This window comes from Natator depressus, chromosome 3, assembly GCF_965152275.1.
Source record: "Natator depressus isolate rNatDep1 chromosome 3, rNatDep2.hap1, whole genome shotgun sequence".
Lineage (NCBI taxonomy): Eukaryota > Metazoa > Chordata > Testudines > Cheloniidae > Natator > Natator depressus.
The window spans coordinates 89,685,466-89,712,916 of NC_134236.1; the positions used below are offsets into that span (position 1 = coordinate 89,685,466).

Sequence of the window (27,451 nt, forward strand, 5' to 3'; positions counted from 1 at the left end):
AAAGATCTTGGAGTCATTGTGGATAGTTCTCTGAAGACGTCCATGCAGTGTGCTGCAGCAGTCAAAAAAGCAAATGGGATGTTAGGAATCATTAAAAAAGGGATAGAGAATAAGTTGGAGAATATCTTATTGCCCTTATATAAATCCATGGTACGCCCCCATCTTGAATACTGCATACAGATGTGGTCTCCTCATCTCAAAAAAGATATACTGGCATTAGAAAAGCTTCAAAAAAGAGCTACTAAAATTATTAAGTGTTTGGAACGGGTCCCATATGAGGGGAGATAAAAGAGGCTAGGACTTCTCAGCTTGGAAAAGAGGAGACTAAGGGGGAATATGATAGAGGTATATAACATCATGAGTAGTGAGGAGGAAGTGAATAAGGAAAAGTTATTTACTTGTTCCCATAATATAAGAAGTAGGGGCCACCAAATGAAATTAATGGGCAGCAGATTTAAAAACAAATAAAAGGAAGTTCTTCTTCACTCAGCGCACAGTCAACCTGTGGAACTCCTTGCCTGCGAAGGTTGTGAAGGCTAGGACTATAACAGGGTTTTAAAGAGAACTAGATAAATTCATGGAAGTTAAGTCCATTAATGGCTATTAACCAGGATGGGTAAGGAATGGTGTCCCTAGCCTCTGTTTGTCAGAGGGTGGAGATGGACGGCAGGAGAGAGATCACTTGATCGTTACCTGTTAGGTTCACTACCTCTGGGGCACCTGGCATTGGCCACTGTCAGAAGACAGGATACTGGGCTGGATGGACCTTTGGCCTGACCCAGTATGGCCAGTCTTCTGAGCTTACCCGTCTGAGCTGCCGGCGGTCAGGGCCACGGGCAGGTGAGCGCCACAGAGAAGACGAGGGGGCGGGGAAAGGCGCAGCCGGCCCTGGGGCGGCCTGGTGGCAGCAGCGAGTGAGAGCAGCTGCCGCAGGAAGCAGCCGCAGCAGCGCCACTTTCCTTTCCCCGCCCGCCAGCGCCCGGAGCCGCCGCCTGCGCAGCCATGACCCGGCCCTTCTCCCTGGCCGAGTGCGACGCGCTCGGCTTCGATCTAGACCACACGCTGTGCCGCTACAACCTCCCCGAGAGCGCCCGGGTGAGTGGCGGGGGCCGGGCTCCGGCCGAGCGGCTTCCTCGCCTCCAGACGTCGCTGGTCTGGCGGCTGCAAGCGCCGCGCCCGGGGAAGCCCTGGGGACTCTGCCAGGCCAACCCGGGCACTGCAGCGCTAGGCAGAGCCGCGGCCCGGCTCTCAGGAGCGCTCCGGGTTCGTGGCGGGGCTCTGACTTCCTTAGCGGGGTGTTACCACGTCCCTCGCTGTGCTGCCGCGGCCGCCTGCTGCCCGCGCACGCGGGAGCTGGTGGGTTTGGCTTCCCCCGGGAGCCCAGCCCCGCGTCCGCTGCAGCGGCGCATTCACAAAGGCGGGGGTTGCTACTACGTCTCCCACTCCTCCTCCCGCCTCTGAGCAACGCCGGGGGGGAAGAAGCGAGGCCCTGCCCATTCATTCTTGTGTAGGACTCTGAGCTGCCAGCTTCAGCCCAGAGGTGGCTGCAGTCCAGAGCTACTTTCGTGCAGGGGGTTCAGGAGGCCGTAGACATCCGCTGTTAAATAGCCCTGCATTTTAAATTGTGACCAGCTAGGCAAAATTATACCATGATTTACCAGTACTTGAAGGAAGCAGGGGGCATTTTATCCCTGGTAGATTCTGAAAGCATAATAGTGACTCATCCATAGGCGGGATGTACTTTGCAATCTTGTTTAGATTAAGAGTAGCAGCCCTGTTAGTCTGTATCTGCAAAAAGAAAAGGAGGACTTGTGGCACCTTAGAGACTAACAAATTTATTTCAACGAAATCTTATGCTCAAATAAATTTGTTAGACTCTAAGGTGCCACAAGTCCTCCTTTTCTTTTTGTTTAGATTAAATTTGCTATATGTCTGTGTGCTATTATTTATATCATCTTGGAAGCTTAAAACAAAACAACCAATTTTGGGCCCTGCCCTGTTTTCATTCAGTGGAAATTTTTACCCAAGCAAAGTGAATGGAAACCTGCTCTACACTCAAAAGTTAGGTCGACCTGTCTGTGTTGTTCAGGGGAGTGAAGAATCCACACCCCAAGCGACGTAGTTATTTCAACTTAACCCCTAGTGTAGACAGTGCTAGGGTGACAGAAGAATTCTTACCATCTCTAGGGAAGGTGGGTTAACTACAGAACAGGAGAACCCCTCCCGTCAGTAGAAAAGGAGTACTTGTGGCACCTTAGCGACTTGGTTAGTCTCTAAGGTGCCACAAGTACTCCTTTTCTTTTTGTGAATACAGACTAACACGGCTGCTACTCTGAAACCTCCCGTCAGTGTAAGTAGTGTCTACGTTGAAGTGCTACAGCTGCAGCAGTTCAAGTGTATACAAGCCCTCAGACAAATGTTGGCTGTTTTTTGCCCTTATAGCTATAACGCTCTGGGGGCCTGATTTTTATAGGTGTTGAATGCAGTGTCTGCTCCCACTAAAGGAAGTGAGAGTTTAAGAGCTTAACATATATGAAATTCAGGTCTTTAATATTTTTTGATGACTTATCTGCTTATATACTGGTGAATTCTTAGGGGCTTAGCATATGAGCATGAGGCATCTTTCTGATTTTTAGCTTCAGAATCCGTTGTGCATGCTTACTGGAAGGGGTAGATGGAAGGAATTATTTATTTTCATCTCTGTTTCACATTGCCTCAATTAACGCAATTTTTTTGAGGGTGAATTATATGTGCTGGAAACACTCATTGTAAAATTTAGGCCTGGCCTACACTACAGAGTTAGGTTGATGTAGGGCAGCTTATGTCAACCTAATAATGTCAGTGTACACACTACAGCTTTGCTCCCATTGATGTAAGTGCCCTATTACGCTGACATAATAATTCCACCTCCATGAGAGGCGTAGGGCTTGTGTGAGTGTAGTTAGGCTGATGCAGTGTCGAAGCAGACATTGCAGGTTACTTATATCACCTATTGGCTGTCATTCTTGTCAATTTCCTGGCTCCATGCTAGAGCCAGGAAATTGACAGGAAAGCCGGTCACAGATCAGGCTGTAATGTCAGGGCATGTGGGGGCTTCAGCTACAGCCCGGCTGCCCCCCGGCTCTCAGATCCCCGCTCCCAGCCAGGCTCCTGCTCGGGCTCCTAGCTCAGAGCCAGGCTGCCACTGTGGTCCTGGCTTCCCACTCCCAGTGGGACTGCTGCCCAGACTCCCTACATCTGGGCTCCTTACTCCCCGCAAGGAGCCCAGGTGTCTTCCATGCTCTGGCATGGAACCAAGAACCAGGGGGGCAGCCGGGCTTCTGGCAGGGAGCTGTGGATGAAGCTGAAAGCTCAGACTCTCAGACCCCACACTGTCCCCCTTAAATCAGTGGAAGTGTTCCTTATGAGGATGCACAGCACTGACAGAAGGCTAGTGTGGACATGAGCCACTGCAATAATTACTGTGATGGCTGTAAGTCGACCTAACATAGTTTGACTTCAGTTTGCAGTATAAACATTCTCCTAGTGTAGGATGCAAAAAGAAAAGGAGTACTTGTGGCACCTTATAGACTAACAAGACTAACAAATTATTTAAGGTGCCGCAAGTACTCCTTTTCTTTTTGCCAATACAGACTAACACGGCTGCTACTCTGAAACCTGTCATTAGTGTAGGATGGTCACCTCTTGGCTTCTAATATACGCCCACCCAGGTATCCTGGATGCTTTCCCCATGTTTTTCACCAACTCTTGTTTCTTCACTAAATACCAGGTGGTTGCAAGTTTACACTCTAGATGTGTTGCAAAGCTTGCATACGCCCTGTCCCCTTTTCTTTTCTTTCTTCCTTCCATCTATAATGTCTACATTGGTTCCTATTTCATCCACAAAATGTTGCAGGATAATTTTCAGTAATTAATATTTGTGATGACTCTGGCTGTTACTGGTATGTCTGCTATGATAGGTACAGTTCATTATGCTCCCATGATGAACAGCCATTTTTGGATTTTGGACCTGAAATTTGCAATGAAATATCAAAGTTTTCCATGGAGCAAAGACACTTTTTGTGAAAAAATTAATTTAATTGAAAACCCAATGTCTTTCGAAGAACAGTTTAGATGGCAACTTCTCAACAGCCCTACTTCTACTCTCAACAAGATTAGTCTGAACTAAATCTTTTCTGGCTCTAATGAGAATGGCTAGTTGACAGTTTTGGAATGACTAGTTGACAGTTTTTTTTCATGTTACATATAACACAGATGTAGCATACAGCTTTCATTAACTGTTCTTTACAGAGATTCAACTCTGCAGTGTTTTGACTTTAATATACTTTTGCCAGACTAAAACTGTAAATACTAGCTGTGGAAGATCTATTGTTAGAATTTAATCTGTTGTACTTAATAGAGCTTGATATAAAGCTTATTTACTTATTTCTGGAAATTTCACCGAAATGCAGAAATAATAACGAACAGTATTTTAAATGTTGCTGTGACTCATAATCACAATGATTTAGAAATTAATTAAAATTAACGTTCAATGTGTACAGGGATAAGTTGTGCTCTTCTTATGTTAACTGCCCATTTTACTTATTGAGATACTTGTGTGGGTAAGGACAGTTTCTCTTACTTGATATAATAACGTTTTTTTTCTCTCATTATTTTTCTCATTTGTAGCTTATATATGATAGTTTTGCCCGCTACCTGGTAACCGAGAAGGGTTATGATAAAGAATTGCTGACTGTAACTCCAGAAAGCTGGGACTTTTGGTAAGTATTTTTAAAAATGTCTTACTTCCTTGAGGCCTCAGTTTTTATGGGGCTGAGAAAATAACTTGTCTTATTCCTAAATCATAGTTTAAAAAGTCAAATTATATTGAAACAACAGCCTTCCAAAATAATAAATAGTAGCACTGGTTGAAATTTGCTTAATTTCAGGCTTTCAAAAAAGAAATTGTCAAAAAAAATTTTTTTTTTTAATTAGAATTCTCTACTCTTGAAAATGTTGAGATTCTTCAACCAACTCTAATAAATATCTAGCCCAGTGGTTCCCAAACTTGTTCTGCCGCTTGTGCAGGGAAAGCCCCTGGTGGGACGGGACGGTTTGTTTACCTGCCGCGTCCGCAGGTTCGGCCGATCGCGGCTCCCGGTGGCCGCAGGTCGCTGCTCCAGGCCGATGGGAGCTGCTGGAAGCGGTGCGGGCCGAGGGATGTGCTGGCCGCCACTTCCAGCAGCTCCCATTGGCCACTGGGGGCCGCGATCGGCTGAACCTGCGGATGCAGCAGGTAAACAAACCGGCCTGGCAAACCAGGGGCTTTCCCTGCACAAGCGGTGGAACAAGTTTGGGAACCACTGCCCTAGCCCTTACATATAGATTTGCATTCATAGATCCCAAAGTATTTTACAAAGGTTGGTAAATACCATTATCCTCATTTTATGGTGGGGGGGACGGGACTGAATTGCATAGAGGTTAAGTGACTTTCTCAGAGCCTTGCAGCAAGTAAATTGGCGTCCTAGAACCCTGCACATGAGTTGTTTTGTCAATGTCATCACATGTGCATGTCATAAATTCCTTCCACTCTAATATTTTTCATTAGTGAACAGGCAAGATATTGACTTCTACAAAAGCATTGGTCTCTGGGCACTAGATTTGCCATTTAAAACCCATTCCAGTTCCAAAGATAGATGAAGTGTAATACAGATGCACATGTTCGTGAATCAAAACAATAGCTAATACAGTAGTTTTCATTTGAGGCCTAAAAGCCTTGATAGTGTTTTCAATGTGATTTATAAAAATATGATCCTATTCCAGCTAAAATTCTGTTTGGTTTATTCATCTACAATATTAGCATTTGGAGTGAGACATCTATATCTGGAGTAGGGTTTTTTTCCCAGAAGTTGAGCAGAGGTCCCAATTTGACAGTTTGGCAACTTTTTAGATAAAAGCAAGTCCCAAGTTACTTTCATATACTGAAACATAGCAGTATGAATATACCAACAATGTGGATAAGAGAGGGCTGGGTGTGTTGGGCTCCCGATACACTGCTTGAAGAGTATATATTGAAATTATATTTATACCAGACTGGTCCTTCTCATGCCTTACAGGTCATCTGAGGCATAAAGATATCTGGTAGAACCATATGCCTAGGCCTCTGTTATATAATCTGGCCTGTGTTGGTTGACCCCTGAACCTTCATGGAGCCTCACTGAGGTCAATGGAGCTTTTTGTAGACACAGGGGTTGACCTCATGTATAGCCATCAGGACTGGGTCACGTGTGTGTGCGTGTGTTACCTGCGCATAGTGCTAACATACATTACGTATTCAAGGCTCTGAACTCATTGCCTCCCTCACCTGGATCATTCTATCATCACTCTGGGTATCTGATAATAAAGTTGAAAATGTGACTATGTTTGGTTTAAAAAAAATATGAGGCCATTCTGTCTGCTAAGCTCTAAAAATTCCAGGGTTCATTCTGTGTGACTGCAGTTAACTGTCCCTTCTCACTGGAATCATGGGTGGTGTTTTCCATTCCTTGCTTCTTTGAACAATGTAAATCGTTACTCAGTTTCTTGTCCTAATTATGTGAACCTCTATCCAAAAGTGTCTGAAACGTTTCAGATAAAAGAGGTTGCACTGTAGTTTCACCTTTATGTTGAACTACAGTAAAACAACAGTAATGTTTGGGTTGATAGGACTTCATTTGTCCAGTTTAGCTAGTAGTGAGCTCAAGTTACTACCGAATATTAATCAATTAGATGTTGTTTTTCCTTAATATTAAAAGCTGGCTAAAATGCACACACCCTGCCTGTAGAAATGTAGGCCCTCATCCTCCAAACACTTATAATAAGTTGGTTCATGTGAGTAATAATCTCATTGAAATCATAGTAATCCTGGCCCCAGTGAAGTCAGTGGGAGTTTTCTATTGATTTCAGGCTAGGATTTCACCTCATTGTTTACTTACATATATAAAGTTATTCACATATGGAAGTGTCTGGAAGATCAAGGCCTCTCTTTGTGTGGCAAAGTTGCATACTTGTTATAACTGTATATCATTTGGACAGTCTGATATGTCCTTCATTATCTCTCAGGTATAATTTCTTATCTAATTACTACTTTTCTTGTTTCGTCTTTTAAATAAAATGAATTTTAGCTGTAAAGGGTTGGCATTGGATCTGGAAGATGGGAACTTTTTTAAGCTTGCTGGAGATGGAACAATTTTGAGGTAATACTGATTAATTTTTATGGCTAGACAGATAAAAAAGATTGCATACTTTTTTTAAATGCCAGCATCTGATAATTGGGACAATTATTAAATATTTAGAACACTGATCACCATATGTATTTATTTTTTACATTAGAAGCTAAAAGAAAAGGAGTACTTGTGGCACCTTAGAGACTAACCAATTTATTTGAGCATAAGCTTTCGTGAGCTACAGCTCACTTCATCGGATGCATACTGTGGAAAGTGTAGAAGATGTTTGTTTTTATACACACAAATCATGAAAAAATGGGTGTTTATCACTGCAAAAGGTTTTCTTTTGTTTTCTTTCTTTTGTAGTGATAAACACCCATTTTTTCATGATTTGTGTGTATAAAAACAAACATCTTCTGTATTTTCCACAGTATGCATCCGATGAAGTGAGCTGTAGCTCACGAAAGCTTATGCTCAAATAAATTGGTTAGTCTCTAAGGTGCCACAAGTACTCCTTTTCTTTTTGCGAATACAGACTAACACGGCTGTTACTCTGAAACCTGTCATTAGAAGCTAAGTGCAACATATGTAACTTTGTGCACAATCTATTTTAAATGTACGTATGTAACTTTTTGGTGACCTATCCATTTTATAAATAATGGCACAATAAAAGTTGCTTTTAGTTGCTAGTTTGGAACATCTCTCTCTTTCTTAATAACTGCTTAATGCTTTTGCTACTTCATGATTTTCATGCTGTGTTAGTTGATGCTGCCAGTAGAAATTGATGTACTGCTTGCTTTTCCAGACAGAATCCTTAGAGTGGGTACAGTTATTGAAACTAATTTTGCTTCGTTCATCCAATGTGTCAAGCCACTGTATTCATAGGCCCTGATCCTGTACTTACCTTTATGCACTCGAAATATTGTCATTGACTTCAATAAGACTAATCACAGTGTGCAAAGTTAAGTGCATGCTTATGTCTTTGCAGGACTGGAGTCTAAAAAACAGTAGCTTTAGGTAGCTGGTGGACAAAGCCATTTGTCATTACTAGCTATACAAGACATAGGAAAGTTTGTAATTTGAGGTGGTAAAAAATAAAATGTTGCAAAACTCTACTGTTTTCCAAATTCAGAAACAAGGTGTCTTATATAATGTTAAGCTCTACACACACACACACACACACACACACACACACACCTCAGCATCCTGTCTTCTCACAGTGGCCAGATGCTTCAGAAGGAATCAATAGAATGATTAATTTTGTGATCCATCCACTGTCCTCCAGTCTCAGCTTCAGGCAGTTGGATGTTTACGGACACCCAAAGCATGGAGTTGTGTCCCCGATCATCTTTGCTAATACCATTGATGGACCTATCCTCCATGAACTTCTCTAATTCTTTTTTGAACCCAGTTATATTTTTGGCCTTTACAATATCCTTTGGCAATGAATTCCACAGGTTGATTGTGTGTTGTGTGAAGTATTTCCTTTTGTTTGTTTTAAACCTGCTACCTAATGAATTTAATGACCCCCCTAGTTCTTGTGTTATGTGAAGGGATAAATAACACTTCCCTATTCTCTTTCTCCATACCATTCATGATTGATTTATTCTTTGCTCCACTGTACCTAAATAGTTCAGGGTCTGAGGTGTATGTTGTATGCTAAACAAGTGAAGGGAGGAATTTAAGCAGTGATTTTAGCACAATATATAAAAGTCAAGACAAAGAAAATTTGTAAAAGACTGTCATATGTAGGGCCTTAGCAAATTCACGGCTGTGAAAAATGCATCACGGACCATGAAATCTGGTCTCCCCACAAAAACTGGTCTTTTATGTACTTTTACCCTATACCATACAGATTTCACAGGGAAGACCAGCATTTTTGAAACTGGTTGTCCCAACTCAAAAGGGGATTGTGGGGGAGAAGGGGGAGGAGAGGGGAGTTTGCAAGGTTATTGTAGGGGGTCATGGAACTGCTACTGTTACTTCTGCACTACCTTCAGAGCTGGGTGGCTGGAGAGCAGTGGCTTCTGGCCAGGCGCCCAGCTCTGAAGGCAGCAGTGCCAGCAACAGTGCAGAAGTAAGGGTGGCAATACCATACCATGCCACCCTTACTTCTGTGCTGCTCCCTTCAGATCTGGCTAGCCAGAGAGTGGCAGCTGCTGGCCAAGGGCCCAGCTCTGAAGGCAGCCACGCAGAAGTAAGGGTAGCAACATCATACCATGCCATCCTTACTTCTGCGCTGCTGCTGAAGGTTATGCTGTCTTCAGAGCTGGACACCTGCCTAGCAGTCGCCACTCTCTGGCCATCCAGTTCTGAGGGCAATGCCGCCGCCAGCTGCAGAGCTGAAGTAAGGGTGGCAATACCACAACCCTCCTACAATAACCTTGCAATCCTCCACGCCCCTTTTGGGTCAGGACTGCTACAGTTACACCACCTTGAAATTTCAGATTTAAATATGTGAAATCATGGAATTTATGATTTTTAAAATCCTATGACCATGAAATTGACCAAAATGGACCGTGAATTTGTTAGGGCCCTAGTTATATGGGAGCATGACTCTTCTGGCACTATGGGAGGAGATGCTAGGAAAGACAGTGGCGTGTTTGAGATCACAACAAAGAGAAGTGATTTTTCTGAATGCACCTTAGCCTCTCTATGGGGAAAAATTGAGGTTTTTCATAAGCTAACTAATCAGGACAAACCTTTTATGTACAACTGATGAGGATCAGAAGCTGACTGTAAAAGAAGCAGTGCTCCTATAATGAACTCTATGTGGATATAGGGACCTTTCTGCGCTTAGCTCATCATGGATTAGAGTCCACAATGGCTAATCACACAATACTGTCCAGAAAAAAATGCTGACATGCTGCAGAAGGAAGAAATTACATATTTTCCCCCAGATATGTTAATTAGGCACAAAACATGGATTCTTTCCACTCCTGAAAATAATGTGATTGGATCTATTATAGAAGATATCCATATATGTTTGAAATTAATATAAAAGATGGTCCTTTTGACCAAGGGCCTATGGGAGTGCTCAGTGCGCTTTTTCCTTACAAGGGAAAGACTAGTGGTTATGATCTCAGTTTGGAGGGGCATACTACTTTCTGCAAAAGATACTGATGTTAATGGCAGAAAAATACAAATTTTCCCAGATCTTATTCCTTTTAGTCAGACCAGAGGAAAATCCCATTTGTATCATTAAAGAAAATGTCCTTAGATGAAAGAGTAGATTTGGTGATCTTATTTTCGGCAAGGCACTATTGGTTTATCAGAGAAATTCTGTATCTTCTGGGTTATGAGAGAATCAAGACTGATATTTGAGAGAGACCTCTCCCTTTTCCCCAAGAACAGATTACTGAGTGGGCAGGAAATGGGAGAAGGATCAATCACATGGCTTAGCTCAGTATTTGATTATTTATTACACACTTATGTGCACTGTAGAAAATTTGAATGATTTTTAATATTTTTAACCTTTTTCACACCATGCATCAATTAGGGCAAGCCATGGTACGAAGAGTATGACTCCTGAAGAGATCTTGGAAATTTATGGCAGGAGGGAATGGAAACACTTTAAAACATTCAGTGGAATGGTTTCCCGCTCAGGTAAATATAAATAATTTCTTTACCTTAGACTTCATGAACTTAGAAACTGTTTTGGCTACTGCAATACTTGCTGCTGTTATGTAGTTTTTCCTTTAAACACTTAAAATGTTTTTAAATTAAGAAAATGTAGGGGACTGGGTGTCTTGGGGATTGCTAAAGAGATATGTAGTTTTTCATCTTTAATTCTCAGGTTCATACTGAGTCCACATCAGCAATGAACAGAAGTTGTTAAGATTGACTGCTGTTTGCTGCATGTGAAACAAGTTGGTGGTCTTAGTCTAGTTTTGGTTGTAAAGCTTTCCTTTGGGATGGGTAGGTATTCCTTGGAGAATAGGGTGACCAGATGTCCCGATTTTATAGGGACAGTCCCGATTTTTGGAGCTTTTTCTTATATAGGCACCTGTTCCACCCCACCCCCCCGTCCCGATTTTTCACACTTGCTGTCTGGTCACCCTATTGGAGAAATACACTGAGACCACCATCTTGATTATTTAAGGCAAACAGTCTGCAGATCATTACAAGTTTTGCTCATTGCTGACTCGCTACTCTGGACTCTCTGTCATTGACAGCCAAAAATGAATAAATGTAAAGGACTGAATGGACCTGGAGACTGAACTACTCTCTCCTCTGTTGAGGGGTGCATTTTTTCCATTTCAGGAGGGAAACTTGCATCTCTACCCTTATCTATTCTGTGGATAAATAAGGGACTTCGGCCTTTACAGTCGTCTATAACGTACACAGAGGTTTGATGCTAGGCTAATTTTTTTATTAGCTAAAACAAAATAAACTTGGCCTCTTTTGGGAGCACTGATTTCACACAAAATGTATAAGGATTTAAAAATGCTTAGGTCAATAAAATCTAAGGGTTTGCAGGATGAAGGTCATTATCTTATCCATAGCTTTACTCTTGGGTACTTCCATTGAAGTATACAGATAACTACCCAACATGGGTGGTTATGTCTTATATGTCTGTAGGAGTAGAGACCAACTCCTCTACAAGGCACAGCATGGAACTCTCAGCCCCCAAAATGGGATTTTGCTGTCTACAAGCCACTTTTACACCTTGCATATTCTGGGCTGCTCTGGGGGCTGGAGAGGCCCCCAGTATACTTAGACCCAGATGCCTGTCTGAGTTACAGCAGGCTGGCCTATGGGTCACAGTGCTGCCTAGAATATCCAAAGCTCTGTAGCCCATAGTCTTGCCCCTAACATGTCCCTACACCAGGACTTGTGAGGATGTTCACAAAAGGCAGCCTTGTCACTGTCTTCCTCAGTTCTGCACTGTGGGAATCTTCCCCCAGCAGGTCTCATCAATATTTTTAGATCCCCGTTACAAGACTCTGGCCCTTTTTGCCTGAGCTGGTGAGGATCTCATCCAGGGGCTTAATGTTTATTTTAAAAATGTCAGTAATTTACTATTGAGTAGCAATTTTCTATTACCAATAGAATTATGGCCAGAAAAAGAAAGAGTCACACAAAATATGTAACATGATAGTAGATTTGCCAATGTTCAATATCTAATCCCAGTAAAAACACAGTGGGAACTTTAAAATTAACCACTTAAACACACACTTTTTTTCCCAATTAAAATATACACCATAGTTTAAAACAACTTTTCTTTTTCTTTCCTTTGCAGCTAAATATTATTGCTATGATAATTATTTTGACCTGCCGGGAGCCCTTCTTTGTGCAAGGATTGTGGATTGTTTAGATAAGGTAAGAGCTACATAATTTCAAGCTCAATTAATAGAAGAAAAAAATATTGCAACTTGTTTTATTCTTTTCCTTTCTCTGCTCATCTCTCTCTCCCCTCCCTAAGCACACAGAGTACCATGTGGAGTAATTAATTGTCTTGACACTTATCCTAAAAAGTGAAATATAAATTGGGTAGGAGCTTTGCATTCCAATTCTACAGTGTGTATATATAGGTCTTCTACTAAAACAATCAGGATAAATGGTGTGGTCACAATATACTCTGTCTCCACCAGAGGGCACAAATAGCTAGCATAAGAATAGTTAAGTGCTTGTCTGCCTTAGTCTTAGAATGGTATTCTTAAAAACTAATTGGAAATTGAAATATGATATAGTGTAACTCTTACAAGTGACTTGTTAATGCAGGTAGAAAGTTAAGTGAGTTCAGAAGGTTAAATCTTCAAATCGAAAACTTTCAATACACATTAACTCTACATGCTACAGATATGTGTATAACTAAGAATACACCTCTAGAGGTGGAATCCTTTTTGAAGTTTTCAGGTGCTAAACATAACCACTGGTTAAATTTTAGATGCCAATATCTCTACTGCAGTCACATGAATACCTAGAGCTTTTTTGCTCAGACGAGTATAAGACAGTATATCTTAAATTCTTTGGGAAGGTAATGCTCTCATATTTCATTTTCATTGACGAGCGCATGGAGGTTGAAACTTATAGATTTTTTTTTTAATAAAGAACAGATCCTTTCAACAGTAGAGTACTGTGGTATCCCTCTATTGCTATAGTTTAAGTCTCTGTGCTGGTTAATGACACTGCGATACTTAATCTCTTCTGAGCTTTAGCTCTGTTTAAAGGAAGAGTACTTATTATCAGACTGTCTATCATAGTATCTGAGTGCCTTACAATATTTGATGTATTTAGCCTCACAACATCCCTGTTAAGTAGGGAAGTACTGAAGCACAGAGAATAAATGACTTGCCCTAGGTCACACAGGCGAGCTGTGGCAGACCAGGTAATTGAACCCAGATTTTGAAAGTCCCAGTCTAGTGCCCGAACTTCTGGATCATTCTTCCTCTCACTGTATCTGTTCACTGTATTCCAGAGAACCTGCTATGTATAATTGAATTGGTGGTGATTATTTAGAATTTGAAATTATGTTACGTGGCTACTGGATCATGTTTTCATATTCTATATCATTATTGGGTCAACTTGCTGAAAAAGTCAATAAAATTCAAGTTCAAAAACGACGGCGCTGAAACTTTCCAATCTCTGGAATACGAAGCCAGTGTAGGATAATGAACACTCTACAGCAGCACTGCTCAGCTGCTGGTATACGACCTGGAAGTGATGCATGAAGGATACCCTGATAGCTATCAAAGCAAAAAAAAAAAAAAAAAAAAGAAATTAAAATAAAAAATCCTTCATCTCCCAAGACCCAGAAGCAGACCGTATATAGGGCCCTTATGCAAATCCATATTTGAAGTAGTAGACATTAAGTTAGTATTAGCCACAGTATTGATTTTTGTAGCTCTATACAGCCCTGTAGCATTAATGAATGGGTCTTTATTCCTATCTGAATACAAATTTGGGGTAGGGCGTAAAGATCTGAAAGGCAGTCCCATGAAATCATGTTAACCATTACACCAAAAGCCATGCTAACAAGCGTATTGAGAGGTTCCAACACTGTTACAACAATTCATTTTTATAATACAGCAACATTACATCTCAAACATTAAGCTTTATTGGCTAGCTTAAAGAAATAAAACTATTTCAGACTATATTGCCTGCATACTACTGCCGTTTACCTTCTGTGACTGGTCATTATGAGCATGGGAACACCTTTACTCTGTGGTGTGTACTGATTGCTTGTTTGATTTTTGGGTGTATTTCAAGGGACTAATTACAATCTGTACTGTTCTGGGATTCAGGTATTTGGGAAATTGCTTCTCTCCATATATCCTAACATGGCAATTGAGATCAGCAGAGACACTTCTGCTGTCAGTTCCTAGATAGATCCTTCTAGGAATGATGAGAATGTGTGTTTTTTATAGAGGGTTCCTGTGTGTAGAAATGCTTTCCTCGGTCTTTTTGCCAGAGCCAGGGTTTTACAGGCTTCCAAGTGTGATGTAAAGCATTTCTGCTAAGCCAGGCTTTTGGCTTTTATCTGGCATTGGGGAGGAGTTATTGGCAAGACCACTAAGTCCTAGTAGTTGTTTTTGCCAGTTTTAAGGGCAGAATGTGGGCACCATAAATACATTAAAAATGCCATAAAAATGACTATATAGGTAAATAATATCAACCTACCAGTTTAAAAACAAAATCTACATCCTCAGGAACTGAATTTCATATATCAGTAATCCAATATATTATCCGCGGTTGTTGTTCTAAGTACTTATATGGCCCTCTTCACCATAATGTCTCTGAGCACTGCACAAAGGCTGTGTCTACACTACTGACCTTACAGTGGCACAGCTGTACTGCTGCAGCTGCTCCGCTGTAAAGTCTCCTGTGTAACCACTCTATGCTGGTGGGAGAGAGCTCTCCTGTTGGCATTATTAAACCATCCCCAATGAGCAGTGGTAGCTGATTTGGCAGGAGAGCATCTCCCACCAACATAGTGCTGTCCACACTGGTGCTTCTGTCAGTGAAACTTCTGTCAGTGGGGGTGTTTTTTTTCACACCCCTGACTGACAAAAATTTTACCGAGATAAGTGCTAGTGTAGACAAAGCCAAACATTTAATTTTTTTTTCTCCCAATATCCTTGTGAGGAAAGGAAGCATCTTCTGGTGACAGACTGGGAACAGATGCCTTGAGAGATTAAGGCCCAGATTTTTAAAGGTATTTAGCCATTGCACTGCTCAGCGTTGCAATGCTTAACAGACCTAGGAACCTAAATTTCATTGACTTTCGCTGACTCCTAAGTGCCTAAGTCATGTTTGAAAATATGACTCAGGCTCGTGAAGGCAAGCCTACACTTAAAATGCTGAATAGGTGCAGCTGCACTGATATAGCACTTTAATGAAAATGCTGTAAACCGATGGGAGAGAGCTCTCCTGTTGGCTTACTTAATCCACCTCCCCAAGAGGGGGTAGCTGTGTTGGCTCCCACTGACATAGCGCTGTCTACATCGGGGTGCTAGGTCAGTGTAACTATGTTGCTGAGGGGTGTGGATTTTTCACCCCCCTGAGCGATGTAGTTTTACCGATTATAGGTCTGTAGTACAGACCACACCTAAGTCAGAAAGGTGTGGCAGTGCTGAGCTGAGCTGAACAATGCCTAAAATACCTTTAAAAATCTGGACCTGAGGGACTTGTCTAAGATGGCACACAGTCTGTGGCAGAGCCAGCTGCTGAACCCTGATCTCTTGAGTCCCAGGCCATAACACTTTGCTTTCAAATAATCGTTGTTATTTATTAATGACGTTCACTTTATTTGCTCATGTAAAAATTGATACCTGACATGCTCACGGGTGTGTGTGTGTGTTTGTTTATTTATTTATTACTCTTACAGCACGACAGACAGACAAAATACGACTTTTGGAAAGATGTGATTGCTGCTATACAGCATAACTATAAAACCTCAGCTTTTAAAGGTAGGCAAGTTAATTCAAGACATGCTTACTACAGTAGGCTGAAAATATATGTAGGCTTGGCAGAAATCAATGTTTATTTTTGTTAATAATTTCACCAGATAATATCAATGTTTATTTTTAATATTTTTTCTTAAAATTTTGATTGATCTAAATTTTCACAGTTGTGCAAAATTGTGGGTTTTAAGCATTTTTATTCATATCTGTTTAAATTTTCATAGTTGCAGGAAATTATGGGGAATCAGACAATAATTATTTAATGACAGTAGATGTTGAGTTAAAGTTAAAACTTTATAACCATTACATCACAAATTGTCAACATCACATGGAAAAATATACAAAGTAAATATTATTAATCCGTCTCTAAATTCTCAAGCAGCATTTTACTTACTTGGCCTATCTATACATTTTGATTTTCATCGATGGAAATATTTTTTCATAGGTTTGTGTTTGTATGGGAAATCGATGTTTCCTGACATTTACCAATAAAAATCTAATCTGTCCAAGCCTATTTATATATTTACTGAGGCAGAAACTTCTACATTTGCTTTGTTACTAAAATTGGTCATCATTAGAAATAAAAATGTACTCTGTACATGTTAACCATATCAGTTACTCTGGACACTCTACCTGCCTTCAGTTTAAGCATTTTGATGGATTTCATAACACTTTTGGGGTGCTACCTTACTGAATTACTGTGACTTAAAAGAAGAAAACAGTTGACTCTTTCTCAAGATTGGAGGAGTAGGGGTGAAAGGTAGAATGAAATACTGTAATTTATGCATGCACATTGTATACAAATATGATCCTGCATTAACTATTATTTTTAGCAAGACCAAAAAAAAAAAAAGACAAAATATTATGGGAGTATTTAGCAAATCAAGTTGTGTCATTGATTGAACACTGAACATTCCTACCGCTCTAATTTTGCCTAGAATTACTTGTACGGTGATGCTGTTTCTCTGAAACATTATTCTATGACCTCTTTTTTTAAATAAGAGGTTGAGATGATGGTTTTTATTATTAATTACAAACACTATAACACTGGGGTTCATATTTATTGGAATTGCAAGGTATGTGGTTCCATAGTATAGACAGTTTGATTTGTGAAATGAGGTAGATAACATTTTTCTACTGACTTTCTATTAATGTGTGTGACTATATCTGCTAAGAATAGATTTCTTGGGTCTCTTGAATGGGTACATACATTTAACTGAAAATATTTTGGTTTAATGTGACTTTTTTAAGGATTGCATAAAATTAAATTATACATTGAAAATATAATAGTTTTCCTTCTTTGTTGATACTTTTATGTTCAGTATTTGCTGGGTAGAGATGTGGCTTAGTGTTTGTCAGACCATGTAGGGGTTTATTAGAGAGGTAGTTTATTTTAAAATATTCTCAACAAGTTTTTAAAATATATTTTTAAAAAAGAAATCAGCAAAATTGTTTCTGGTAAAGAGGTTCTAAGTAAAACAACTATTTAGTGTTGCAAGTGGATGATACCAGAATGTATTTCGCAAATAATGACCAGATATTCATAAACATACCTTTCTATATCATCTATCTTCTATTTTCCATTGGGTACAAAGTCTGATATTGGAAATTTGTGAGAATCTTTAGGAAATCAAGGAAATCTTCATTCAAATACGTTATTTTCTGCAATGAATGAGCTTGCTAACACATAGGAAGAAAAATACATTTTTCATTAGCTGTCGTTCTTCTGTAGAATTTGCATTAAGACCCTTGAATTGAACAAGGCTTTGCTTCTAAAGGATATTGATTATGTACATTTCTGTGCTGTAGAACTTCTCTAGATAGCATTGAGCTGCACACATAAGGCCAAATTTCCAACTTGATCTCCAAAATTGTGCCTGCAAGTTACATGTTTGCGTGTGCAAATAGCTATTTGTATATGAAAGTAAGGGGGGTATGTGTACAAACAGATGAATGCACATAATTTGTGTCTGAAAGCTTGATCCTTCATAATCCTGTCAGTGGCAGTGTTTATTTTAGTACACAAATACTTCTCTTTTACAACAGTCCAAGGAGGACTGGTGTATTAATTTAAATGAAATAAATTTAAGGTCCTCAAGGAATTCATTCTGAAGCCCTTGGAGGAGAGGAAGGTGATCAGGAACAGTCAACATGGATTTACCAAGGGCAAGTCATGCCTGACCAACCTGATTGCCTTCTATGATGAGATAACTGGCTCTGTGGATATGGGGAAAGCGGTGGATGTGATATATCATAACTTTAGCAAAGCTTTTGATACGGTCTTAAAAAAGTATGGATTAGATGAATGGACTATAAGGTCGATAGAAAGCTGGCTAGATTGTTGGCCTCAACGGGTAGTGATCAACGGCTCAATGTCTAGTTGGCAGCCAGTATCAAGCAGAGTGTCCCAGAGGTTGGTCCTGGGGTTGGTTTTGTTCAACAACTTCATTAATGATCTGGATGATGGGATGGATTGCACCCTCAGCAAATTTGCCGATGACACTAAGCTGAGGGGAGAGGTAGATACTCTGGAAGGTAGGGATAGGGTCCAGAGTGACCTAGACAAATTGGACGATTGGGCCAAAAGAAATTTGATGAGGTTCAACAAGGACAAGTGCAGAGTCCTGCATTTAGGATGGAAGAATCCCAGGCACTGCTACAGGCTGGGGACCGACTGGCTAAGTGGCAGTTCTGCAGAAAAGAACCTGGGGATTACAGTGGATGAGAAGCTGGATATGAGTCAACAGTGTGCCCTTGTTGCCAAGAAGGCTAACAGCATATTGGGCTGTATAGGTAGGAGCATTGCCAGCAGATCTTGGGAAGTGATTATTCCTCTCTATTCGGCAGTGCTGAGGCCACATCTGGAGTATTGTGTCCAGTTTTGGGGCCCCCGCTACAGAAAGGATGTGGACAAATTGGAAAGAGTCCAGCGGAGGGCAACAAAAATGATTAGGAGGCTGGGGCACATGACTTATGAGGAGAGGCTGAGGGAACTGGGGTTATTTAGTCTGCAGAAGAGAAGAGTGAGGGGGGATTTGATAGCAGCCTTCAACTACCTGAAGGGGGGTTCCAAAGAGGATGGAGCTAGACTGTTCTCAGTGGTGTCAGATGACAGAACAAGGAGCAGTGGTCTCAAGTTGCAGTGTGGGAGGTCTAGGTTGGATATTAGGAAAAACTATTTCACTAGGAGGGTGGTGAAGCACTGGAATGGGTTACCTAGGGAGGTGGTGGAATCTCCTTCCTTAGAAGTTTTTAAGGTCAGGCTTGACAAAGCCCTGGCTGGGATGATTTAGTTGGGGTTGGTCCTGCTTTGAGCAGAGGGTTGGATTAGATGACTTCCTGAGGTCTCTTCCAACTCTAATCTTCTATGATTCTATGGAATGGGTCGAAGGTGTTAACATAACCCAGTCACTGTCTAGCATTAAGTAGTGTTAAACAAGGTCCAGGGGTTGGTATACAGGGACCTTAGCTGCTTAGTACCATGGCAAACGCACCATTAAAAATATTTTTAACCTTTTATTAAAGATACAGAGAAGAAGGAAAAACTGTTAAAGCATTTGAAATGTAAAGTATTAAGTAAAGCTTTTGTTTTAACAACATTTCTTGTTCCCTCTCCCTATAGCAGGGACCGCTCTCCCCCTGGTTTGACAGATGGTATCAAAGATGGTAGTAGCTGTTGTTGGGGGTTTTTTGGTTAGAAGAGAAGAGGTTAGTTGAAATGAGCTGGAGCTGTTGTTGCTGCTGTAAAAATCTGATCTTGTTTAATCTCAGGTGATGTCTGGGATTTAGCTGGAACTGATCGGGTGTGTGTGTGGGGTAATGTCATCTGGATCCTTTTCTGGCCCAGTTTGGTCAGGACATCCCTCAGGATTAGAATGAAGAAGGTCTGGGGTCCCAGGAGGTAATAGGGATGGCAGCCATGATGGTGACGTTCCAGTTGTCTTCGTCTGTTCTTCCCTGTTCCCCACCCCTCACAAAAAAAAGTGTGTGTTTGTTTTTTAAGGACCCACACAGGGAAGGGTGGTTGGAAAAGCCCACCCTCATTATTTTGTTCACAAACTAGGCCTTATATCTGACACAACAATTTTGGTTCATTAATTTCTGGTTCCACATTTTCTGTTTTATTACCAAGTATGATTTTAATATAGTTGATCCATATCAGTAGGCCCTTTTTGTGTAAACTGATTGAGTTTTTCTGTCTCCTTTTGGTATCATTTGCAAAATGGTAAGCTTTTGATAGTTTGCGAGCAGTATCTGAAAGAATCCCTTTTAAAATTACTTCATAGAATATATTTAATAGTGTGTTCTGTAAGAATCATTGTTACAAAACTCATGACTAGTTTAAAAGTATTTCTGGCCATTTTGCTAGTTCAATATCCTTCAGATTAATTTATGTGAGATATTTCATTGTAATATTTCTCATCTTGTAGAAGTGAGCAAAATTAAAAAGTTAAAGCACATTTTATTTTAACATTATGCTTTCTAAAGCTTACGGCAGGAATTTGTGAACATTTACACAGTGTGAACTAACAGTGGTTGAAAATGGGTTTTCTTCCACAGAAAAATGAAAAAAAAAATCACTTTTGTCTACATTTTTCACGGTAAATTTTTATTTTTATTTTGGCCAAAATCCAAAATATTTCAATTCTAAAATGCTGTTTGCGTGCCTCACATCCCATCCTCTTCTGATAGGACTACAATCTGCCATGCTGCACCATGCCCCCTGCTTTTAGAAAAGGGGGGAGATGTATTGCAGGAATCCCTGACCACTGTGTATCATAGGAGATGTAGTCTGGAGGGAAATCTAGCCCACAGAGGAGAATGAGGACATAAGACAACTGTACTACAAATCCCATGGGGCATTGTGGCCGCATTTACAGCAGTTCAGTTTTTGTTTTTTTGCTTTTTTTAATGGCAAAAGTAAATTTCTGTGGGAAGCAGACATTTTGTGAACACTTTTGTTTAACTGAAAACCTAATTTTGATGGAAAACTTTCCACCAGCCCTAATGTGGACCACAGTTTAATTCAGAGAGCGCTTTGAGGACTGATTTCCTTCCCATTCATCCTTCCAAGACGCTGCCTCCCCCATTTGCATTCTCTTTATGTTTCTGCAGTAACGAAAGCAATTGGGAATATAGACAATTGATATTATGAATGTATGTAGAGTATTTTTAGCTGTCTGTTCATGTAGTTCCATTGGAGATAAGCAGAATATGCACCAATTCTCCAAGTATTACCAGTAAGCACTCTATGGACCATAGTTTCAGGACCTCATGTTTAAAGGACACACTTCTAATTTTTTCGTTCTTGATTGTCTTTTTAAACATTTTAAGAAATACTACAGGTCATGGTTATTGAACCTAAATGCCAACATATTCAAAAGCTGAAATAACTTCAGATTTTCCTATTTTGTATTATAGTGAAATTGATAGCAATTCTTAATCAACTGTCATTTTTTATGTATACTAAACATTAAATTCAGGAAGGAAGATTATTTGAAACCAGGAAACTTTCTAAAACTTTCTTTTCCTGCTCACAGCTAATGGCCATTACAGAATTTGTACTGGCAAAGGAGGACTAGACTCCTGGTACTTTACACTGTTGTTTTAATTAAATATATTTTTCTTCCTCTGTGAGTAGGAGTAAATTATTTGTTTTGTTTATAGAGTATTTTTAAAATATGGTTGATTGTTTGTTTTTAAAAATGGTGAAAATTTTTTGAAAGAAAATGAATCTTCATTCTGAGCTCAGCATCCATGACTTTTTGTTCTGATTTTTTTCTCTGGCTGCATTTAATTCACTTCTGATTTGACATTTTTTCCGTTAATTGCATTCCTATGTCTGGTGTTTCTTGGAAGTCCCATAACCTTTGTAGTACCTGCCTAAGAAGAATTGGGGTCTGTCACTGCTTTCTGTAAACGTAGATTGTGAATCCAAAACTAAAAGCAGCTTGGTTTGCAGCCTGGACTTGCAAAATTAAAACTGGATGACTGAAATCCAGATTTACCACCAAAATCCCTCTCTAGCCATCCAAAGTTTTTTGAGGTTATTTAAAATCTGATTATACTCATGGCTAGATAGTCTCTGATACAACAATATGAAAAGTTCATTAATAAGTCACTGTTTTGTTGTACTGTTTGTCTAAACTCCTGTAAAGCAAGCCTAAGTGGTTATGTTCATTAGATGAATGAAGAGGTAAGTGGGTAACAAGTTATTCATCTCTTAGGGATGTCTGTTCTAACATTGATGCAGATTAAGATTTCATAAAATGTACTCTCAGTAGTATTAGTTAATACCCTTCTCCCTCCTGCTTAAAAAAAAGGTACTGTAACTAATAAAGATTTGTGAGGCATCAATCTGTCTGATGCTCGGTACATGTTGGCAAATTTAGCACGTTTTTGGATTGTCTTCAGTATAAAGTAATTGTGAAAACATTATCAGAAGATCAGTTGTACTTGCCAATGGACGGTTTCCTACATCCACTACCCTGTGGCTGTTAGCACTTTCCAAATGGAAGTGCCAAATAAATTGAATGTATTGGCAGCAAAGTATATCATCCTGAAATGCTGGAAAGATGCTTTGGGCAGTCAAGCGGATTAATGATCTATCACAAGATGATTGCATATTAAAATAATTTGTTGTACAATAAATTAGTGATCCTAATTCATGAATTATATTGGGATATGAGGAGAAAAGACCAGGCTGATAATCAAAAAGGCCAATGTGCCTAGAATTTTCAGTTTGGCTCAAGAGGAAGGAGAATTTATGTGGTGTTTGGATATTGTGTTTAGTGCCTATTATGTTGCCAGTCAGCCTTGCAAAACTATCATGAAAATTTACCAACCCACTCAGTAAATCTACTTGGCCACTGTAGCATAAATCTTATTTGACTCCCCCAGAAAGCATTGTTCACTGTAGGCAAAGAAATGACTAGAATTTTGCAAAGCTGTTGCATAATAATTTATTACAATTTTTAAAAGAATACATATTGACTTAATAACAGACCAATTTAAAGATGAGCTTAACTTTTTTATTAATACCAAAGTTTTATCAAATTGGAAAACAAAATAGAAGTGTTTAGAAAAGAAAAAAAATAATGCTGGTTTCAAATTAATACAGTCATCGACTTGGGTTTCATAAAGAAATAGCATAATAAAAAAAATGGTAAAACATGGATTTTTAGCTTTTAGTAAGGGTAACACTGACAAAGCAGCTGTGTAAAAGCAACTTTCAGCTTAAAATAAACAATAAAATCAGTTTTTCAGGTTTATTTGACAAGCCTCTCTGATGCATACTCTTCTTTGAGAGCCATGCATGGACAGAAGAATTGTATATGAACAAAAGCCTGATTACACTGTTACATTGCTATTTTGCACATTTGACAAAAAAAATACAATTAAAAATATTAACTTAGTTGATTTGCTTATCTATGTACCACTAACTTCAGTGCTGAGTACTATATATTAGATGAATGCTGTATCCAACAAATTAATGAAACATTAAATATATGTGTGAACAGTAAATCCGACAGTGTGATCTGTTGGCTGATTTAATTAGCTCTGCCGGGAATTTATCAGATATGTTATTGAATAATGCACATTCCCAATTTTCATTAATTGGGAACTAATAAAGATATATGCTTTTTAAAGAAATAAACTTACTGTTCATGAAAAACAGTGTGGGTAAGAGACTGCCTCTAATGATTGTAGGTGATAAAGCTATTTTAAATTTGGAGTACAACAGTATATACATGAATATCTGTGTTTTGTTATAGATCTGTACTGCCAGTTTCTAAATTTACTGACAAAAACAGTTGTAACATTTTCTCAGAACATTAGTTAGTCTACAGCACCTTAGTTTAAAATTTGTTTTCAAAATATTGCATTAGTGTGTTGCTGCAGATTATAAAACCACATTTCTAAAAAAATCATTGCATAGATTTTTAGATGCACAATCTGAGTATTCATCTTTAACCTTAAATGCTTGGCTTTTCAGATGTATAGTTTTTTTTAAATAAATCCTTCAAAAGACGACCCTTATCTAAAATAGACATTTAAATTTAATTACTATAATACAAAAGACTTGCTTCCAAAGTCTTCCTGTCCTTTCTGTCCATCTCTGTAACCTTTTCCCTTCACCCCCCTGTTGAAGAGAGCCCTTAAAGGGACAACACCTCTTTTCTTGCAGCTAGCTGAACAAGTGAGTTTCTCTTTCTTTACTTCTGACTATTTGATGAACTAGTTTTAAGAGATCCCTCCAGCGAAATCGGTACCTTAGTAAGATATAAAATCCTGTTATGCCTAAAATCTTTGGAAACATATTTTTTTAAGTTGATGAAACTTCATAAACATGTCTATTGTTATTATAACAAAGAAAATTAGTGTTCCCTTTTTCTAAAAGCAATCTCTTGAACATTGTTATGAACACACTAAACTTCTGTGACTGATTAATTTAAAATAATGTCTTTGTTTCAGTGAGTTGAATATGTAGTAATCTGGAATGATTACTTTATGAAGGCTTAAGAGTACATTTAAAATATAAAATCAACTTAGAAATACTAATTAAGAAAATTTAAAATGGAGAAGAGCTGCATCATGTATTACCATAATGTTTGATGTTGTATTCAGCAGGACAGCTGACTTGCCCTTACTACAAAGTTTTTGCAAATAAATCTCTGACAGACTTCCAAAAACACACAAAGTTACTCTGAAGCTTAATTTTGAAACAAACTCCCCTACCCTATCATCCTCACTTCCCCTTTGTTGCAAATAATTTGTATGACCAGTCATAGGTTTCACATCATAGTCCAATTAAAATTGTCTGAAAGAGACAATATTGGGACTGCTAAGGTGGGATACTATCACATATGAGCAAACAAGAATCCTGAGAAAGAGGAGTGAACGTAATCAGAGGAATACAAGCCATTAGATTCTGCATTGGGCAACTGCAACCAGACTTGATCGTTTTCCATGAGATCAATGACAGCACTTCCAGAAGCTTGGTCAAGGTATCCTTTCTTGTACTCATCATAGGTGTACATGATTGGTGAGCCATTTTTGTAGAGTGCGACCCAAACATTTGTTCCTTTTACATGTACATGGTAAGAAAAATAGTAAAGTCCTGGGATCCTACACGTAAAGATTCCTGTTCTGGGGTCATAATGTTGCTGTCGGTTGTACAAGATTTTATCAAATTTGATGGGCACAGTGGCCCCAGGGTAGGCTTTGGAGAGAATGGCAGAGAAAGCTGATACTGGCATTCCAGTTAGACCTTGGTTTACTCCTGCTTTCATAAGAGGCATTCCTGTGAGGCCTTGACTCTCTCCTGCTTTTATATAACCATCTGGCACCTGTGGGAGTATTGCTTGACCAGGAGGACCAGGTGGACCCGGAGGGCCTGGTAACCCAGGCTCTCCATTGTTGCCTCTTGGGCCTGGGAGCCCAGGTGGCCCCATGGGTCCATTTAAACCTTTTGTAGCAATGCCAGCTGGACCTGGTAATCCTGGTGCCCCTGGTTCCCCTTTAGTGCCTGGAAAACCTGGAATGCCTGGTGGCCCAATTGGACCTCTTATACCAGGTATTCCAGAAGGTCCTCTTGGGCCTGGCTCACCATTAAATCCTGGTCCTCCTTTAAGTCCTGGTGCACCCATTGGACCAGGTAGGCCAGGTGGCCCTGCATGACCATTGTCCCCTTTCGGGCCTGGTAAACCTGGAGGTCCTTTAGGACCAGCAAGACCCTGCTCCCCTGGATATCCTGGTTTTCCCTCTAATCCTGGTAAGCCTCTGTCACCTTTAGCTCCTGGGTATCCTGCAAGGCCTGCAGGTCCTGCTTCACCTTTAGGCCCAGGTAGGCCATTTTCACCTGGTATTCCTCTAAGTCCTTGAGGACCCATATTTCCAGGTGGTCCAGATGGCCCTGGTTCTCCTGGAACTCCAGCTGGACCTTCATCTCCTTTGATCCCTGGAACACCGGGAAGGCCTTCAGGTCCTCTATGTCCTTTCATCCCTGGCAAACCTGGCTTTCCAAACCCTGGAAGACCTGGGGATCCAGGCATGCCTGGGGGTCCAGGCAGTCCTTTTGCTCCAGGAATCCCTGGCAATCCTGGGGGTCCATTTGCTCCAGGCTTTCCAATTCCTGCTGCTCCAGGTTCCCCAGGAAGACCTTGGGAACCTGGGATGCCTGCTGGTCCTGGTGCACCTGGTAAACCTCGATCACCTTTCACACCTGGCTGACCTGGAAACCCGTTTTCACCAGGCTTCCCTATCCCAGCAAGTCCAGGGGGACCTGGGGGGCCCTGGGGACCTGGGAGCCCTCTGTCACCTGGGCGACCTGGAACTCCATATCCATTTTCTCCCTTTAGTCCATTCATACCAGGAATACCTGTCTCACCCTTTTCTCCAGGGACACCCCGTGGCCCTTGTGCTCCTGGTGGCCCTTGTTCTCCTGTCTTGCCAGCAACAGAGATTCCAGCAGGACCAGGAATTCCAGGAGGCCCCTGTGGCCCTCTTGATCCTGGGAGACCAGCAGGTCCAATATTTCCTTTTTCACCATTTAATCCTCTCTCCCCTGGTTTTCCTGGTAAACCTGGTAAGCCTGGCTTTCCAACAGCAGAAAATCCGGGTGGACCTGGGGGGCCTGGTGGACCTTGAGGACCTGGACTTCCATAGCCTGGTGGCCCTGCTGGGCCTGGTTGTCCTCTTGGGCCAGTAGGACCTGGTAGACCAGGAGGTCCTTGTTCTCCCCTTCCCTGTAAACCTAAGACACACAATACAATCATTAATGCAATGGTAGAGGGTTCATAGCTTGTCAGCATTTTGGCTGACGCTTAGAGATGAAACAAAATAAAAATGAAAATACTAATTAGTATAACGTCTACAAAGATCAGGGTCTTTAAATTACTGCAAGTTCTAGTGGTTAGAACAGAGAACTGGGGATAAGACTGCTGTGTTCTGTCCCCTGCAGAACCAATCATTTGGTGTGAACTTGGGCAAGTCACTTAAAGTCTCTGTGCTTCAGCTGACCCATTTATAAAAGAAGCATAAAATACGTAAGGCACAGTAGTATAGAGTCTAGTTAAATATTTACCTAACATTCCCTTTTCCCTCTTCCACCAATTGTCTACTATAGTGATCAGGACTGAAATAGTTAATATATCATTCCTTCCTCCACTGGAGGGCTCGCTTATTAGCTAGGACAGCTAATGCTGCAATGAGATGAATGGGAGGAAGGCACACAGGAGTTCCCTACTGACTCTTTGTTTCAGCCTATCTATTTGCAGATTCAGAAAGACTTCCACAGTGGTTTACATTTGGAAGTTTATCTCCCCAACTGTATGGAGTAAGAATATATTCATTCATTTA

The 27,451-nt window shown here is 40.4% G+C and overlaps 2 protein-coding genes across 10 annotated transcripts in view; one reads left to right on the forward strand and one right to left on the reverse strand.

Moving 5' to 3' along the window:
• The first annotated feature begins 906 nt into the window (after positions 1-906).
• The window catches only part of LOC141984847 (dermatan-sulfate epimerase-like), a 308,715-nt gene continuing 282,170 nt past the window's right edge, over positions 907-27,451 (forward strand). For both annotated transcript variants that reach the window (XM_074948285.1, XM_074948284.1), the window contains exons 1-6: positions 907-1,095; positions 4,669-4,760; positions 7,143-7,214; positions 10,684-10,790; positions 12,427-12,506; positions 16,015-16,096. In XM_074948285.1, the coding sequence (XP_074804386.1) occupies positions 1,003-1,095; positions 4,669-4,760; positions 7,143-7,214; positions 10,684-10,790; positions 12,427-12,506; positions 16,015-16,096 (526 nt within the window). In that variant the 5' untranslated portion in view covers positions 907-1,002. The remainder of the gene's footprint in view (positions 1,096-4,668; positions 4,761-7,142; positions 7,215-10,683; positions 10,791-12,426; positions 12,507-16,014; positions 16,097-27,451) is intronic.
• The window catches only part of COL10A1 (collagen type X alpha 1 chain), a 71,329-nt gene continuing 67,028 nt past the window's right edge, over positions 23,151-27,451 (reverse strand). For all 8 annotated transcript variants that reach the window (XM_074946910.1, XM_074946908.1, XM_074946905.1 and 5 more), the window contains one exon: positions 23,151-26,846. In XM_074946910.1, coding sequence (XP_074803011.1) covers positions 24,952-26,846 — 1,895 coding nt within the window. In that variant the 3' untranslated portion in view covers positions 23,151-24,951. The remainder of the gene's footprint in view (positions 26,847-27,451) is intronic.